The sequence below is a fragment of the Myotis davidii genome, unplaced genomic scaffold (assembly GCF_000327345.1).
Source record: "Myotis davidii unplaced genomic scaffold, ASM32734v1 scaffold6, whole genome shotgun sequence".
NCBI classification, from domain to species: Eukaryota; Metazoa; Chordata; class Mammalia; order Chiroptera; family Vespertilionidae; genus Myotis; species Myotis davidii.
The window spans coordinates 4,418,035-4,436,182 of record NW_006383011.1 but is presented as its reverse complement, the minus strand read 5'-3'; the positions used below and the strand labels follow the sequence as shown (position 1 = coordinate 4,436,182).

At 37.4% G+C, this 18,148-nt stretch overlaps 1 protein-coding gene across 9 annotated transcripts in view; it reads left to right on the top strand.

Moving 5' to 3' along the window:
- Positions 1–18,148, top strand: part of EHBP1 (EH domain binding protein 1) — a 310,384-nt gene that overhangs the window by 17,529 nt on the left and 274,707 nt on the right. For all 9 annotated transcript variants that reach the window (XM_006778555.2, XM_015557898.1, XM_015557897.1 and 6 more), the window contains exon 3: positions 13,189–13,246. In XM_006778555.2, the coding sequence (XP_006778618.1) occupies positions 13,189–13,246 (58 nt within the window). The remainder of the gene's footprint in view (positions 1–13,188; positions 13,247–18,148) is intronic.

Genomic DNA, 18,148 nt, shown 5'->3' with positions numbered 1-18,148 from the left:
TACATCTTTGTTGTTTCCAAGTTTTTTTGTTTGTTGTTGTTTTGTTTGTTAATCCTCACCTCATTGATCTCTAGAGAGAGTGGAAGGGAGGGTGAGAGACAGAGAAACATCAATGTGAAGAGAGACACATCAATTGGTTGCCTCCTGCATGTGCTCCAACATGGGTTGGGGGACCGAGCCAGCAACCCAGTTACATGCCCTTGATTGGGAATTGAACCTATGACCCTTCAATCCGTGGGCCAACGCTCCAACCACTGAGCCAAACTGGCCACGGTGCTTCCAACTTTTGGTAGTTATGAATGAAGTTGCTATAAGCATTTGTGTACAGGTTTTTGTGTGGGACATAGATTTCAGCTCATTTGGATAAATACCAAGGATCACAATTTCTGTATCATGGTAAGCATATGATTAGTTTTGTAAGAAACTGCTAAACTATCTTCCAAAATGCCTGTATCATTTTGCATTCCTATCAGCAATGAATGAGAGTTCTTTTTGCTCCATATTCTCACCTGAATTTGATGTTGTCAGCGTTTTGAATTTTCACCATTCTAGTAGGTCTGTAGTGGTATCTCATTTTAATTTGTGATTCCCTAATAGCATGATTTTGAGCATATTTCCATATGCATATTTGCCATTTATATATCTTTCCATGTGCATATTTGCCATTTATATGTCTGGTGAAATGTCCAGATCACTTTCCCAATTTTTAAAATTGGGTAGTTATTTTCTTATTGTTGAGTTTTAACAGTTCTTTTATATTTAGGATAACAGTCCTTTACCAGATATATGTTTTGCAAATATTTTCTCCCAATTTGTGGCTGTCTTTTCATTCTCTTAATAACATCTTGTACAAACTTAATGACAAAAGTTTGTAATTTTAATGAAGTCCAACTTACCAACCTTTTTTCTTTCATGGAGTATGCTTTTGGTGTTGTGAAAGGTATGAGGTCTTTGTCTAGATTCATTCCAGTACAGTTTGTTGAAAAGACTGGCCAGTGTGGCTCAGTTGGTTAAGCATCCTCTGATGGCACTGGGAGGTCCACGTTTTTAAACTGGTCTATATAGGAAACATAGGAGCATCTAATGGACTGTGTAAAACACCATAATATGAATTAGACTTACGATTAATATCACTGGATGACAGAAGGAAAAGGAGCAGATAATTCGAAGTTATAAGGGAAAATTATTTTGAATCTAGAATTCTCTATCCATCCAAGCTTTAAAACTAAACATTATGCAGATTCTTTAACATTTTTTTTTTCCAGCTTAAAATACACTTTCTATATTATACTCTGATGCTGAGGCTGAGGCTGGGCAAAGTTTATTTCTCAGACTATATTGGGTGGCTTGCTGTTGGTTTTTGCCATTAGGAGACAGGCAAGAAGAGAGGGGAAAAGGGACTTACTACCTGTTTTATATCATACTAGAGGCCCGGTGCACGAAATTCGGGGGGGGGGGCAGAGTGTCCCTCAGCCCAGCCTGCACCCTCTCCAATCTGGGACCCCTTGAGGGATGTCCGACTGCCTGTTCAGGCCCCATCCCCGGGGGATCAGCCCTAAATGGGCAGTTGGACATCCCTCTCACAATCCAGGACTGATGGCTCCAACTGCTCATCTGCCTGCCTGCCTGATTGCCCCTAACCATTCCCCTGCCAGCCTGATCAATACCTAACTGCTCCCCTGCTGGCCCAATTGCCCCTAACTGCCCTCACCTGCGGCCTGGTCACCCCCAATTGCCCTCCCCTGCTGACCCAGGCACCCCTAACTTCTCTCCCTTGCCAGCTTGGTCGCCCCTAACTGCCCTCCCCTGCCGGACTGATTGCCCCTAACTGCCCTCCCTTGCTGGGCTGGTCGCCCCCAACTGTCCTCCCCTGCAGGCCTGATCACCCCCAACTGCCCTCCCTTTCAGGCCTGGTCCCTCCCACTGGCCTCCCCTACTGGCCTGATTGTCACCAACTGCCATGCATAGAGGGGGTTTCTCTCAGCCCAGCCTGCACCCTCTTCAATTGGGGACCCCTTGGGGGATGTCTGACTGCCGGTTTAGGCAGGGATCGGGCCTAAACTGGTAGTCGGACATCCCTCTCACAATCCTGGACCACTGGCTCCTAATCGCTCACCTGCCTTCCTGCCTAGTCGCCCCTAACTGTCCCTCCCTGCCAGTCTGATCACCCCTCCCTGCCTCTGCATGCTAGCCTGATCGCACCTCACTGCCTCCCCTGACGACCTGGTCGCCCCCAACTGTCCCCCCCCTGCCGACCTGGTCGCTCCTAACTGCCCCCACCCCACCGCGGGCCTTGACGCCCCTTACTGCCCCATGTGCACCAAAGGGTTGCAGGTTCTATTCCCAATCAGGGCACGTAACTAGATTGCAAGTTCGAGCTCAGGTATGGGAGGCAATTGACTGATGTTTCTCTCTCATATTGATTTTCTTCTCTCTCTCTTTCTTTCTCTCTCTCTCTCTCTCTCTCTCTCTCTCTCTCTCTTTATTTATTTAGGAGAGGCATCCTTATGAGTCTGAAAGGCAGTATTTCATTTTGGTTTTGATTTTCATTTTTTAATGTTTAGTGATGTTGAGCATCTTTTCAAGTGCCTTCTGTATAACTTCTTTGGAGAAATGTCTGTTCAAGTCAAGTCCATTGCCCATTTTTTAATTGATTGGGTTTTTATTGTTGTTAAGTTGTAGAAGTTCTTTATATATTCTGGATATTAATTTCCCTTATCAGATAACATGATTTGCAAATATTTTCTCTCATTTTGTGGGTTGCCTTTTTACTCTGGTAATACTATTTCTTGATATACAAATGTTTTAAATTTTAATGAAATTTGCATGCCTGCTTTGTGGTTAAATGATTTTACTAGTGCTGTTCACATCCTAGAGGTTGTTAAGGACAAGGCAGGATCTCATGAGGAAATCTATCCTTATGTGATCCAGGAACTGAGACCAACTTTAAATGCACTGGGAATCTCCATTCCAGAGGAACTGGGCCTTGACAAAGTGTAAACCCCATCTATAGGCTTCCCAAAAATTTACTGATAATGCTACTTGAGTGTAAACAATCACCTGAATATACTGATAACATACTATCTTGTTTGAACAGGTTTTCCTTTATTGAGTACCAAACCATTTAATGGTACCATGAACCCAATAAAAAGGAAATGAATTTGAACTGAAAAAAAGAAGAAAAAGTTAATATTTCTTGATATATAAAAGTTTTAAATTGTTCATGTTGTTTCTTGACATACAAAAGTTTTCAATAGTTAATGGTGTTTGATATAAAAAATTTTAAATATTAATGAAGTCCAATGTATCTACCTTTTCTTTTGTTGCTGTACTTTTGTCATATCAAAGAATTCATTGCCAAATCTAATGTCATGAAATTTTTGCCCTATTTTTTCTTAGAGTTTTCTAGTTTTAGATTTTACATTTAGGCTTTCTGCGTTTTGAGATCCATGTTGAGTTAATTTTTAAATATGGGGTGAGGTAAAAATGGTAGGACCGGGTAGAAGAGGATGAACCTGCAAAGAGGAAGAAATGGACAAGTGTCAATGCTATTAAGAAGTCAAATTAGACGATGAACCCCAAAAATGTTTATTACATTTAGCAACATGGAGGAGACAGATGAAAAGCACAGGCAATGTTCTTTGAGCAAGGGTTTAAATTGTACCCAGCATACAGTGTAGGAAGTTATATCAGAAGATTGGCAGAGGTCAATTTGAGGAAGGCTTTGAGTTTGAATTTTATTCTCTGGGCAGCAGTAAGGCATAAAAAAGAATAATGAAATAATAATCCTTTCATGGGGGGAGTATAATGGCAGAGAGTATAATAATTCTTTTCATGGGGGGAGTATAATGTATTTCAAAAATTAAAGAGGTATAATGTAGGTTGTTAGTTCTAGGCAGTGGTCGGCAAACTCATCAGTCAACAGAGCCAGATATCAACAGTACAACGATTGAAATTTCTTTTGAGAGCCAAATTTTTTAAACTTAAACTATATAGGTAGGTACATTGTTATTAACTTAATTAGGGTACTCCGAAGGCTTAGGAAGAGCCACCACATTCCAGGGGCCATAGAGCTGCATGTGGCTTGCGAGCTGCAGTTTGCCGACCACTGTTCTAGGGGAACTAGTTCCTAGTTGGTGCTAATCTTTGGTCCTAGGAGTAAATAAAAATATCTTGACTATTGAATACATCTAATATACGCAGCTTCTTGTTGAAGTATATCTAAAAGTAACTCAGCCCTGTTTCTTTTTGGTCATGACTAAACTGTATTGAATCTGAGTTATTTTAAGCTGAGGACCAGACTGCTGATTGATAGGTGTTATTTATGTGCCTGAAAGTCATCAAGAAATGCTATTATTTTCTGTTTTACTGTGCAGAAACTAGCTGTAGGTGTTTTCTTCAACCTTGGGACTGTTTATTTGGAAGCTGGCTAGTTCAGGATCACCTCAATGTAAGGTGATCCTGAACATAAGATTATTCTCTACCACCAGTATTTTCCCAATTAGGAGTTCCATTAAAAAAAACTTGTTTTTTGCTAACTAATAGGAATAGAGGTGAAATAGTCAAATGGCTACTTATATTTGATGTAACAATTTAACTTATATATATAAACTCACAATCTATAAAATTATATATAAAAATATAATAAATTCCATCAAATCTCATAGAAGTTTTCTTAAGATACATTTTTATTTGTTTTTTTTTATTGCTTACAGTATTACAAAGGGTATTACATATGTGTCCCTTTTTTTCCCCCGCCCTTGACAATCCCCTGGCCTCCCCTACCCCCCAGGGTCTTATGTCCATTGGTTATGCTTATATGCATGCATATAAGTCCTTTGGTTGATCTCTTACCCACCTCCCTCCTGCCCCCCAACCCTCCCCGGCCTTCCCGCTGCAGTTTGACAATCTGTTTGAGGCTGCTCTGCCTCTGTATCTATTATTTATTTGGTTTTTATAATTTCAGATATATAAAAGTTATAAAAGTAGTACAAAGAACGCCTATGTTCTCTTCTCCTGGATTTCCAACTTTATCATTCTCTATATATGTACATATACACTGTATGTCATGTAAGTATTTGCTATTCTTTTTAAAAATATCCTCATTGATGGTGAATCTTTTGAGGATGTGATTTCCTAGGGAATGGTCAGGTTAATTTGGAGCCTTGGTGAATAAGGAAGGTCAAATTGAGTAATACTCTTTTTGATCTTAAGTAAGATATATGATCTCAAGTGAGATATAATGACTCCCTTTTCTTGTAGTATATAATCTATTAGCATTCATGCAATCCTTTCTAGCCTTCATTCTTAGTAGTCTTATATAAATTCTTAAAAATACTTGCTGAGTCTTTTGTGACTGATCAGTTCTTTAAATATATAAAGATGCAATTAAGATAAAAGATAGAGATCATGACTTTAAAAGAATGTGTTTTCCTGTTTGATCTCATGTTTTTTTCTAATCCAGTAGATGTACATTTTTACCTTTACTCCAGATTTTTACATTCCTTTTTACTCATGGAAAATTTTTTCCCTGAACTGCTGAGAACCTTTTAAAATTGTAATTCTTCAAATATGACCAATTTTCTTCTTTTTAAAAAAATGTTTATTGACATATATCATTGTATTAGTTTAAGGTGTACAGCATAATGATTTGATATATGCATATATTGCAAAATGATTACCACAGTAAGTTTATTTAATATCCATCGATGACCTCACATAATTACTTTTTTTTTTCTTATGGTGAGAAATTATAAGATCTACTCTCCTAGCAACTTTCTTCTGTTTTAAAATTTTTTCATTGCTTTTAGAAAGAGAAAAGAAGGGGGTGGGGAGAGAGAGGGAGAGAGAAAGATCTATTTGTTGTTCCACGTATTTATTCATTCATTGCTTGCTTCTTACTGTATATGTGCCCTGACTGGAGATGGAACCCACAACTTTGATGTATTGGGATGACACACTAACCAACTAACCTACCCGGCTTGGGCCTCTCCTAGCAACTTGCAAATATACAATATAGTATTATTAACTATAGTCACCATGCTGTACATTACATCTCCAGAACATATTTATGTTATAACTGGAAGTATGTACCTTTGATTACCTGTACCCATTCCCACCCCTTCTGCTGCTGATAGCTACCAAACTGTTTTCTGTATCTATGAGTTTGTTTTTTTAAGAATCCACATGTAAATGAGAGCATACAGTATTTGTCTTTGTCTGACTTCTTTCACTTAGCATAATACCCTCAAAACCCATCTATATTGTCACAAATGGCAGGATTTACTTCTTTTGTATGAATTAATAACGTATAAATATACCACATTTTCTTTATCCATTCATCTATAATGGCCATTTAGGTTTTTTCCATGTCTTGACTATTGTAAATAATGTTGCAGTAAACGTTGTGTGAGTGGTGCAAATATCTTTTCAAGATAATAATTCTGTTAACTTTTTAAAAAATAAATATCTTCTTGATTTTTTACAGAGAGGAAGGGAGAGGGATAGAGAGCTAGAAACATCGATGAGAGAGAAATATTGATCAGCTGCCTCCTGCACACCTCCTACTGGGGATGTGCCTCCAACCAAGGTACATACACGTGACTGGAATCAAACCTGGGTCCTTTCAGTCCGCAGGCTGACGCTCTATTCACTGAGCCAAACCGGTTAGGGCAATTCTGTTAACTTTTTTTTTTTTTTTAAATATATTTTATTGATTTTTACAGAGAGGAAGGGAGAGAGATAGAGAGTTAGAAACATCGATGAGAGAGAAACATCGATCAGCTGCCTCCTGCACACTCCCCACTGGGGATGTGGCCGCAACCAAGGTACATGCCCTTGACCGGAATCGAACCCGGGACCCCTCAGTCCGCAGGCCGACGCTCTATCCACTGAGCCAAACCGGTTTCGGCAATTCTGTTAACTTTTGATGTGTATCCAGAATGGAATATTGATCGTATGGTAGTTCTATTTTTTAATTTGTTGAGCAACCACCATATTGTTTTCCAAAGTGGCTGTACCACTTTATGACAGACATCGGGCTGGATGTCTTCTTTGGAAAAGTGTCTGTTCAGTTTTTTCTGCTGCTTTTTAAAATTGGGTTGTTTGTTATTTCTCTATTGTATAAATTCTTTCTATATTTTGAATATTAACCCCTTATTAAATATATGACTTGAAAATATTTTCTCCCCTTTTTGCTGCATTTTCATTTTGTTGATAGTATCCTTGGCTGTACAGACGGTTTTTAGCTTGATGTAGTCCCAGTCTTTAATTTTTACTGTTGTTGCCTTTGCTTTTAGTGTCAAATCCAAAAGTCATTGCCAAGATCGATGTCAAGAAGCTTACCCCCATGTGTTCTTTTAGTTGTTTTATGGTTTTAGGTCTTACATTCAAGTCTTTAATCCATTTTGAGTTAACTTTTGTGTAAGGTATAAAATAAGGGTTCATTTGCATTCTTTTGCATGTGGCTGTCCAGTTTTCCCAAAACCATTTACTGAAGAGACTGTCTTTTTCCTAGTGTGTCGTGGGTTTATTTATGGGCCCAAATTTCTGTTTCGTAACTAAGATTCACCATTTAAAATTTACGTTTTACAGTGGTATATACAAATAAAAGAGTACTGCAGAACTTGTCGTAGAAAACACAACAGTTCCTTGCCTTACCCCTCCTAAGTGTTGTTCTCATTCCCTACAGAAAACCACTTTCAACTCTATTAATTCTTCTGGTTTGTACTCTATATTCTTCAATATTATACTTTTGTTTTTTATTTTATTTTTATTTGTTTCTTTTAGTTATAATTTTGAAGCATAACATTTACCCTTTAGGGTGGCTCGGTGATCGAGTGTTGACCCATGAACCCAGAGGTCACTGGTTTGATTCCAGGTCAGGTCACATATCCCCTCTCCCCATCCCTGCAGGCTTGAACTCCAGTAGGTAGTGTGCAGGAGGCAGCAGATTGATGTTGATGTTTATCATTGACTAGAGGCCCAGTGCACAAAATTTGTGTATGGGCAGGGACCCTAAGCCTGGCCTGTGATCAGGGCCGATCAGGGCCTTCTGGCACCTGGCTGGGACCTTCCTTTCCCGGTTGCTGGCCAGGGCCTTCCTTTGTTCCATGCAGGCCCCCTGGTAGTCAGCACATGTCATAGCGAGTGATTGAACTCCCGGTCTCCTGGTTTAACTCCTGAGGGGACACTTTGCATATTAGCCTTTTATATATAGAGACTAGAGGCCTGGTGCACAAAATTTGTGCACGGAGGGGGGTTTCCTCAGCCCAGCCTGCACCCTCTCCAATTGGACATCCCTCTTGCAATCTGGGATCCCTCTCACAATCTGGGAACCCTGGCTCCTAACCACTCACCTGCCTGCCTGACTGCCTGATTGCCCCTAACTGCCTCTGCCTGCCTGTCCCACCGCCTAGGCAGCCATTGGTTCTTCACAGCACCCACATTTGGTTCTGATTGGTTGGTTCTTATGCCAGTCAGTGTCTCTGGGCCTATCAACGGGGCCTGATCTGAAAGGCAGGGCTGATCAGCAGCCCCGGTTGAGGCCTGGAGAGAAATGGAGGCGTGGCTGCTGGCCAGACTGGGAGAGAAAGAGAGAAGCAAGTGCTGATCAAAAGCTACCACAGAGGCAACGGATCAGTCCCTGCTTCTCTCTTCAGGCCTCTCTCTGGCCCTGATTCGCAGCCCCCTGAGCAGTCAGTGCTGGGGCACCGCGCCTGCAGCACAAGCAGTCAGCGCTGGGTTGCCACGGCAACCCAGCGCTGACTGCAGGGCTGACTTCCAGTTGGTCGAGCCTCAGTTGTTACTGGTCCTTACGACCCAGGGTTTTTATATATTAGGATGTTTCTATCTCTCTATCTCTCTCCCTCCCACTCTCTCTAAAAAAGTCAATAAAAATATATTTCAAAAACTTTACCCTTCAAAAGTGTGCAATTCATTATTTTTAATATAATCACAAAGTTGTGCAACTATCATTACTAATCTAGAATATTTTCATCACCCAAAAAAGAAACCCTGTTTCTGTTAGTAGTCATTTTCATCTTTGAAGTTGTAACATTTCCTCCCTAAAGCACACTTATCCCTTTCCTTTCCCCATCCTTTCCATTCTCCAATCAGAGGTAGACCAGAATTCATTGTTATAACTTACTATTGTTTGCAACTGAGCCTTCTGATACTGTGACCACATTTTCTTTCTTTTGTTTTTTTTTTGTGTTAAAAATTGCTATTTTATTTTTTGCCTTTTCTCTCCATTTGTCTATCATTATTATCCTTAATTTTTTGTTGTTAGCCTCTCATAAACTCTCTCTAAACAGTTAAAGATTGGTGATTCATCAGTTCAAATTTCCCCTCAAGCCTTCAGGTCCTACTCTACTTTGAAATGGTTTCTTTCTAGGCCTGCAGTGTAGGTGACATCTGGAGACCTTTTTTTTAAACTATCGTCCTGGGGGATTAGTCAGATATTTAACTCTGGATTGATCTAAATTTCTTATTTCTTTTCTCTTTCCCGTTTAACATGTCTGTTCCTTCTTTTAGGTCTGGAAGATTTCCTCAACTTTATCTTCCAACTCTTCAGTTTTTGGTTTTCTAAATAAAAAAATGACAGTTTCCAGAATACTTTCTTATCCTTTAAATATTCTTTTAATATTTTTCATGGGTACAATAGCTTTTATATTTCTAAGGATATTAGCGATAATGTCCTGGGCCTTCAAGTTCTGTTTTTCTCTTTTCCAGCCCCTTGTCTTTTATATTAGAAGTTTTCCTTAGATGATCCTTCGTTGTACACATTTAAGAGGAGGATGATTGTACAAAACTGTTTGGAAGCTCTGTGCATATACTACTACAAGGGTTAGTTGCTAACATTTGAGAATTTTCTGAATGGCAGGCTGAGCTAAGCACTCTTCTTACATTATCTTAAGTGATTTTTACATTGGTTATATGAGGTTCTAATTTCACAGATGAGGAACCTTGAGGCTTAGATGATATAACCAGAAAAAGGGGAACCAGATTCAAACATGGATCTGTCTGCGTGATTCTTTTATTCATCATATTCTCTTTCCCACCTTCCTCCTAGTAAATGCTTCACAAATACCAGGAAATCTCTTGAGAACTTTGAAGTCAGGTAGAAGCAAGATAGACAATAATCATTCAAACACATGATTGGAGCAATTACAGAAATGTGCTGAGAAGAAATGATGAAAATGATTTTTGAGGGAGCCTGGGAAATGGTTTAAGTGGATGTATTTTTTTTTTTTAATTTTTTCTAACTTTAGTTTCAGGGAGCTAAGTACGTAACTTGGAAATACTAATATTATTGTGAGTGACATGTGAGTTTTATTACAACCGATATAGAAAAAAAAGTAGTAGTAAGTAACATGCTAAATTGAAGGAAGTAGTATGAGTGATTCTATAAAATAATAAGGAAAGTGGAAAGTATTATTTGGGGATATATTTGTGTGTGTGTAATAGGGCATGTAAAGTCACTCATCTAAAGTCTGCCAAATGGTGAAGTCTGTCAGTTGAAATGGTGCTGTCCCTAAATACTGATACATAGGTATTAGAAATACCTGTCAGCGAAAGTCCATATGCATTACCAGTTAAATATTTTTAAACAAAAGCAATCACTGTGACTATATTTTAAAGATGGTAAGAAGCCCTAGCCGGTTTTGCTCAGTGGATAGTGTGTCGGCCTGCGGACTGAAGGGTCCCAGGTTCAATTCCAGCCAAGGGCACATGCCTGGGTTGCGGGCTTGATCCCCAGTAGGGGGCATGCAGGATGCAGCCAATCAATGATTCTTTCTCATCATTAATGTTTCTCTCTCTCTCCCTCTCCCTTCCTCTCTGAAATCAATAAAAATATATTGTAAAAAAAGATGGTAAGAAGATGCAAAATATAACTTAATGAAAGTATTTTTATTTAAGTGACAAAGATTTACATCTCTTATTAGAACTATCTTTTCATTTTTGCAAAAAGAAATATATCCTATATATGTGTACTTGCATAATTTGTCTTGTATAATTATTTTTCTTGTTGAATTAATTATTATAGCTTGCTAAATAACTCTTGTGAAGTAAGCATAAAGGAGTATAATTAACTGGAGCTACAGCAGTGATAGTACAATAGGAGGCAGATGTGCCTACTGAAGGATAAAAATAATTACTTGAGAAATAGTAGAGTTAGAGTATTTCTGTGATAAAACAATTTCTAACCTTTTGTTTCAATATTCACAGCATTCCACCATGAAATGTTCAGTTATGGCTAAGAGCCCTTTTCCCTAAAAAGAGTAACCTTGTTATTTAGTGAAGTGCCTATTCACATTAACTTCAGGGTTAATATTTTGAGCTTTTTCTCATTATAGGCATATCCTGGATTCTGTGGTGAGAGGAATATGTTGTACTTTTTTTATTCTAAGGACTTATGGTTCTTTATTTTTAATTTAGGAAAAGCGCAGAGGCTTAAATATCACTAAGTTTGGAAGTATAACTGTCTTTTATGTTTAGAAACATTGATTTCATATAAATGAAAACTAGTAAGACATAAAAAGGTTTGTGTCTCAGCACTTTGCAATATAAGCTTCTAAAGACAGCAACTGTTTTATTGTTATGTATATGTGTGTTTAATTTACTAAATTTTCTAGAATGTTGAGGAGGCACTATATAGACATACCCACAAATTCTAGTGGCTTAACCTAATCAAAGTTTATTTCTTCCTCACTCCTCAGTCTAGAGAGGGTATTCCAGGTTGACTGTCTTTCCATGTGGTCATTCAGGGGCCCAGACACCCTTTACATTATGACTGTGCCCTCTGCATTCTAGAATCCACTCCATGCAGCTGCTGTGGAGAAGGCATACTCATTTATTATCCATTTTATTCTGGAAGTGGCACAGGTTACTGATCACATTCCAGTGGTAAGGAGTATCATATGGTTCCATCTCAATGCATACATGGTGGCAGTGGTGGTGGTTGGATGGGGTGGGGGTAAGGGACTTCTTGCTACACCTCCCAAGATTAACATTATGCTTTGGACAGGGAGCATGAATCTTTGGTGGTCAGTTTAATTCTCTACTAAAAAATATTACTTCTTCCTGTATACACACACACACAAATAATACTGTTCTGTTGGTAATATTAGCTACCTCTAGATTGTCAAAAGATAGGAGGCAAGTGATTCCTTGCCACAAATTATTTACCCTATTCCTGAATTTCTCATTTCATTTTAAACCACCAAATATTTAACCAGTTAGAGTCATTTAACCTTACAGTCATTGAACCATAGTGTTTCAGAACTAGCTGAGATTTTAGTGCAATCTCTCCATTTGATAAATTACAGAATAGACTCAGAAAAATGGAGAGACATTCCTAAAGTCACTTAGGGTCAGAACTAGGAAAAACTAGTTTTCTAACCTCCACTCTAGTACTATGTCATCTTGGAAGCATCTTTTTTTTTTTAATTACAAATTCTTATCCCCTAAATTAATACAAATTGCTTTCCCAGATTTCTTTCCTTTCAATAACCTCCTAAGATACCCTGGGGGGTGGGGGGATTTTAATTACCATAGAAAAGAATGAGTGATCTGAAGAGCATTTGTCTATTGTGATTTTGTGTGCTATAATGGAGCACCACATTGATTTTTGCATACCCAAGGAAGAATGGCCCTGGAATTGAGGGGCTGCAAATAAAGTGGGGAAGGATGCCTAGTCAAGTGGGACCTATTTCACAATTTTGCCTAGGGCCTGCTCAGACTTTGGGAAGCATTTATGTTAAGACAAAAAACACACCCTCCAAACTTCTATTGTTTTAGGAAACAAACTAATTCAACTGTTTGAGAGTTCTTTAAGTTCAGCAAAATTTAAAAAATTAAATTATTTAACTCTTTGTTCATATTCAATTCCAAAGTATTGTTTCACTTGAAATTCCTCCACAACAAATTTAAGTAACTCACCAGTAGTGGGCGTGCAGAAGGCAGCCAATCGATGTGTTTTCTCACATAGATGTTTCTCTCTGTCTTTCCCACTCTCTTCCACTCTCCCTAAAAATCAATGGAAAAGTATCCTCAGGTGAGGATTAAGCCCTCCCACCCCCCAAAATCAATAAAAATATTAAAATTTAAAAATAAATATACTGGAACCAAACCTCACATTACTTTGATTTAAGATAAATTATATTTAATCTTTTTCTTGTTTGGCAGGCAGCCAGATAAATTGGTGGTAGTTTGGACAAGAAGAAGCCGAAGGAAGTCTTCTAAGGTTAGTCTTTTTCTACATTTCTCACCTAAATATTGAATTCAATTTTAAGTTAAATTATTAAGCTTCTCTGGCCCTACTATTTTAAAGCATTATTAGATATCTTAGGTTATTTCCAGTCTACTAAAATGATTGACCAGGCATTGTAATCTTGTTCTAAAGTTCTTAAAATGGAAGCCAGATATCTGAGCCTTGATCTTGGATTTGGTAGCCTGGCGTAAGTAGTTATCTAACTTCCCTGTACTAGGGTATCATGAATTAAATAGGCACCACTTACAAAATGTATGTAGGAATAATTTATTCAGATTCCAAGAGGATGAGGTTGGGGCACACATAAGGAATGATGAGTTATCTGAGTCCATTGCTGAGTTGAAGAAGAGAAGGGTTTGTTTTTTTCAAAGGCTTATATTTTTTCGACTGATAGCTTTATGGAGAATAGAATAGAATTTTAAAATGTTCAATAGCAATTGCACAGATTTTTATTAAGGGTATCTTTTCAAATTTTATTTTTATTGAGCTAAAATTTACATACAGTGTAACACACAGATGTTAATTATATGATGTAGTGAGTTTTGATTAATATATACTTGTGTAATTACCATTCTTATCAAGATACAAATTGTTTCCACTATTGCCATCAGTATGTTTCTGAGGTGTAGTCATGTTATTTTGTATATTGGTAGTTTTTTATTCCTGAGAAGTATTTCATTATGTAAATAATACTGCAATGTAATCTATACTAATAAAAGCATAATATGCTAATTAGACCAGACGTCCTTCTGGACGTCCTTCCAGACGAAGCCAGGGCTACGAGGCCTGAGGCAGAGGGAGCTGCTGCGGCAGGCGGGGGCCAAGCCCCTTGCATGAATTTCATGCATTGGGCCTCTAGTTATTTATACTATCCCTGTTGATGAACATTTGCTTAATTTCCAGTGAATATTGCAAATATTCCCTATTGTGAATAAAGCTGCTATGAATAGTACTACTATACAAGTATTTTGGGGGACAAATATTTTCATTTCTTTTGGGTAGATACTTAGGAATAGAATCATTGGTAATAAGGTAGAAACATTTTTTTACTTTTAAATGTAATCCCACTAGCATTATAGGAAATACTCAGTTGCTTTATAGCATGAATGGCATCATCTTCAAAGCATACATTTATAGTTTTGGGGCATTATATTTTAGATCTAGATTATTTTCTTATATATTTACATATGGGTTCTGAAAATAAACTTAAGATGTTCTTGTAGGTTTTGGTGATTGGGCCTTAAGCTTTGGGAAAAAAACAATATAAAATCATCACTAAGTATAATTAATAGATGAATATGACTACAATTATAAACATTAGAAATAGTCCTTAAATGTATTTAGCTATGTCAACAGAAAGTGATCCCCCTTTTAATAATTAGATACCATTATTTTCATAGGAAAATTATGAAACATAATGAAATACTTTAGATTATAGGTAAATTCAGAATATCCATGCTTTTGAAGTTAACTACACTTTTTATTTAGTTGCTAATACTTTTTATTTTATATCTAGATTTTTAAAATATATTGTATCAAATAGTAATTGAATCCATGTGGTGAAATGCAAAAATGAGGCTACAGGTTGATTTTTCTCAGAATGCAATATTTTCTAGAAGGAATTATTTCTTATTTGTTAGACGAATTTTTCAGTTGTGATGATTTTAATACTTTAAATCCCTTCTGTATATTTTAGAATCATTGTGTTTTATTCCCATAATGTGTTAAACTTATTATAGCATATGCATAATATTAAAAAGGCTGTTTTATAAGTTGTATGCAACAGCTAAATAAGGTCATAAAAATCAGTTCCAGAAGCTGCGGAGGAAATGACTATGGTATTATTATAAAAGTTAAACAAATAACTTTTTTTAAAAAAAATTGTTTTCTTCCTTAAAGTATTACAAAGAGTATTATATATGTCTCCTTTTTTTTTCTCCCCTTGACCTTCCCCTGGCCTCCCATACCCCCCAGTATCTTGTGCCCATTGGTTATGCTTATATGCATGCATACAAGTCCTTTGGTTGATCTCTTAGCCCCGCCCCAATCCTCCCCGGCGTTCCCACTGTAGTTTGACAGTCTGTTCGATGTTGCTCTGCCTCTGTATCTATTTTTGTTCATTAGTTTATAATGGTCTTAATTATCCACAAATGAGTGAGATCATGTGATATTTTTCTTTCATTGGCTGGCTTATTTCACTTAGCATAATGCTCTTCAGTTCTATCCATGCTGTTGCAAATGGTAAGAATTCCTTCTTTTTTACAGCAGCATAGTATTCCATCGTGTAGATGTACCACAGTTTTCTAATACATTCATCTGCTAATGGGCACTTAGGCTGTTTCCAGATCTTAGCTATGGTAAATTGTGCTGCTATGAACATAGGGGTGCATATATCCTTTCTGACTGGTGTTTCTGTTTTCTTGGGATATATTCCTAGAAGTGGGATCACTGGGTCAAATGGGAGTTCCATGTTTAACTTTTTGAGGAAACTCCATACTGTCTTCCATAGTGGCTGCACCAGTCTGCATTCCCACCAGTAGTGCATGAGTGTTCCTTTTTCTCTGCATCCTCTCCAGCACTTGTTGTTTGTTGATTTGTTGCTGATAGCCATTCTGACAGGTGTGAGATGGTACCTCATTGTTGTTTTGAACACAGGTAACTTTTTAATCTTGAGAAACTTGACATTTTCGAATTCTTGTTTCCAGCTATTTTTAAAAAATTAGCTATCAGTTATATTAAATCCAAATAGTAGAATCATTGTTTTCTTCTGAAAAGACTCTTCTGTGCTCCTTTAAAATATACATTATTTGCTGCTAAGTCCTACTGAAATCACTTAGGGGAAAACAGATCTCTGCAACCACTAGCCAGAAAATATTCTAGTTTTTAATTTTAAATATGGTTCTGAAAAGAGTTTGAGCTACACAGTTATCAATTTCTTTTATCATCTGTTTAGCTTTCTACTTATCTTTACTGATTCTGAGTGTATCTACTTTTTTTATATTGGTTGATTCAAATTTATAACTGACACCAGATAACTATCAGATTAGATAGTAAAATATTAAGGCACATTGCATTATTTGATTTAAAGTTTAGTTCTCAGTTTATTAATCACTTTCTTTAGATACATATCTATTTTTATTGCTAAATATACAAAGAGCTCTTTGCTGAATTATTTTTATTGAGAAAATAATTATCATGGCTAATTAACACAATATGCAACTTCCCCTCATCTTCTTATATCATGGCATTTATAATAAAGGTTACTAGGCTGCAGTTCATTTGTATATGCTTAAATAAATTATTTTTCAGGATATAATAAGTGTTCATAGGAAGCAGGGCAATTATGTTAGACCAGAAAAATTGTGGCAGAGTAGCCTGTGCCTTAAATCCAGTGTGTGAACTATAAATTTAAACTCACAGGGAGATGGGAGAATGCCAAAGGGAAACCAGAATTCTAAAGTCCTCACTAGCTCTTTTATGGCATTACCACCTTTACTTTCTTGCCCTTTACTTTCTTGTGATTGTATTACACCTTTACTTTCTTGTGGTTGTATTACAGCCTTTACAACGCACTACAATATCAAGAGGGGAGACTACAATTGCAGAACCTTGCCTTATAGTGGTGATGGTGGCAGCTCTAAGATAACTTTATATGTGACATCCTAAACTTTTGAGTATATGCAGTTTAAATTGAAAATTATCAACTTAATATCTATATAACAATTACAAATTTTCAGTGAAATATTTTCATTTTAGTAGGAAACGAAAAGAAAAAGTGAGTGCATATTCTGTGTTTGGTTCTATACAAGGTACATATCTTTTAGGTAAAGTATGACATGAAATAATTGGAAAATAAAACATTTTATAGAGTAAACTAGAGGCCCGATGCATGAAGATTCATGGGCCTTCCTGCCCCTGGCTGCTGGCACCGCCTTTGCTCCAGCCTGGAGGTGCCTTTTTGCCTTCCCACGCTGCCCAGAGGCCCAGAGTGGTTGGGGCAGTGTGGAACGCCTGCATAGTTGCCATGGTGACGGCGCAAGTGTCCTGCCTGGCCCCTGGCCTCTCAGCACCTGCGTATGCAAATTAACCTGCTAGCTTTGTTGGGTTAATTTGCATACTCACTCCTGATTGGCTGGTGGGCGTTGCGAAGGTATGGTCAACTTACATCTTTCTCTTTTATTAGTGTAGATACCACAAATTGAGAAATTTTGTCTTTTTTCTTAGGCCTTTTTTGGCAGATGGCAAAGGATCTGTGATGTGATTAAAAAGTGAGAAAATTTATATAAGGGGAACTGGATTATTGCAACCATTATCTGTACTAGGATACTGGCAAATGATTAACTTGCCTTTTCATTACCATACTGAGGCGCTAAATGCCTTTGTACCTAATTATTTCATAGGGAAATCCTTTCTGTTACCCTGAATGAAAACTGATTCGGGTTATTATAGTGCTGATATTTGCCAATATGATGTACTTTTTCTATATCAAATTCTTAACTACCTAAATTACTGTCCCTGTGGATTTGTACAATTAGATGTTTATTACCATAGCTATTTTTAGTTACCTGTATTAGACTTTTCATTCTTGTTCTAGCTTCAGATACTTGAATTCAGTTTGAGGTAGAGGTTGTAGTAAACTCTTTGAAAATAGAAAAGCCATTTTTTTCATGTTTGCCACTTATGTGCATAACCTATTCCTCTTCAGTAAAAATGGTCCTGCTTTTTGTCTAATCCTACCTATCCTACCTAATAAAAGAGAAATATGGTAATTGGTGTACAACCGCTACCCTTCCCATTGGCTAATCAGTGAGATATGCAAATTAACTGCCAGCCAAGATGGCAGCCGGCAGCCAGGCAGCTTGAAACTAACATGAG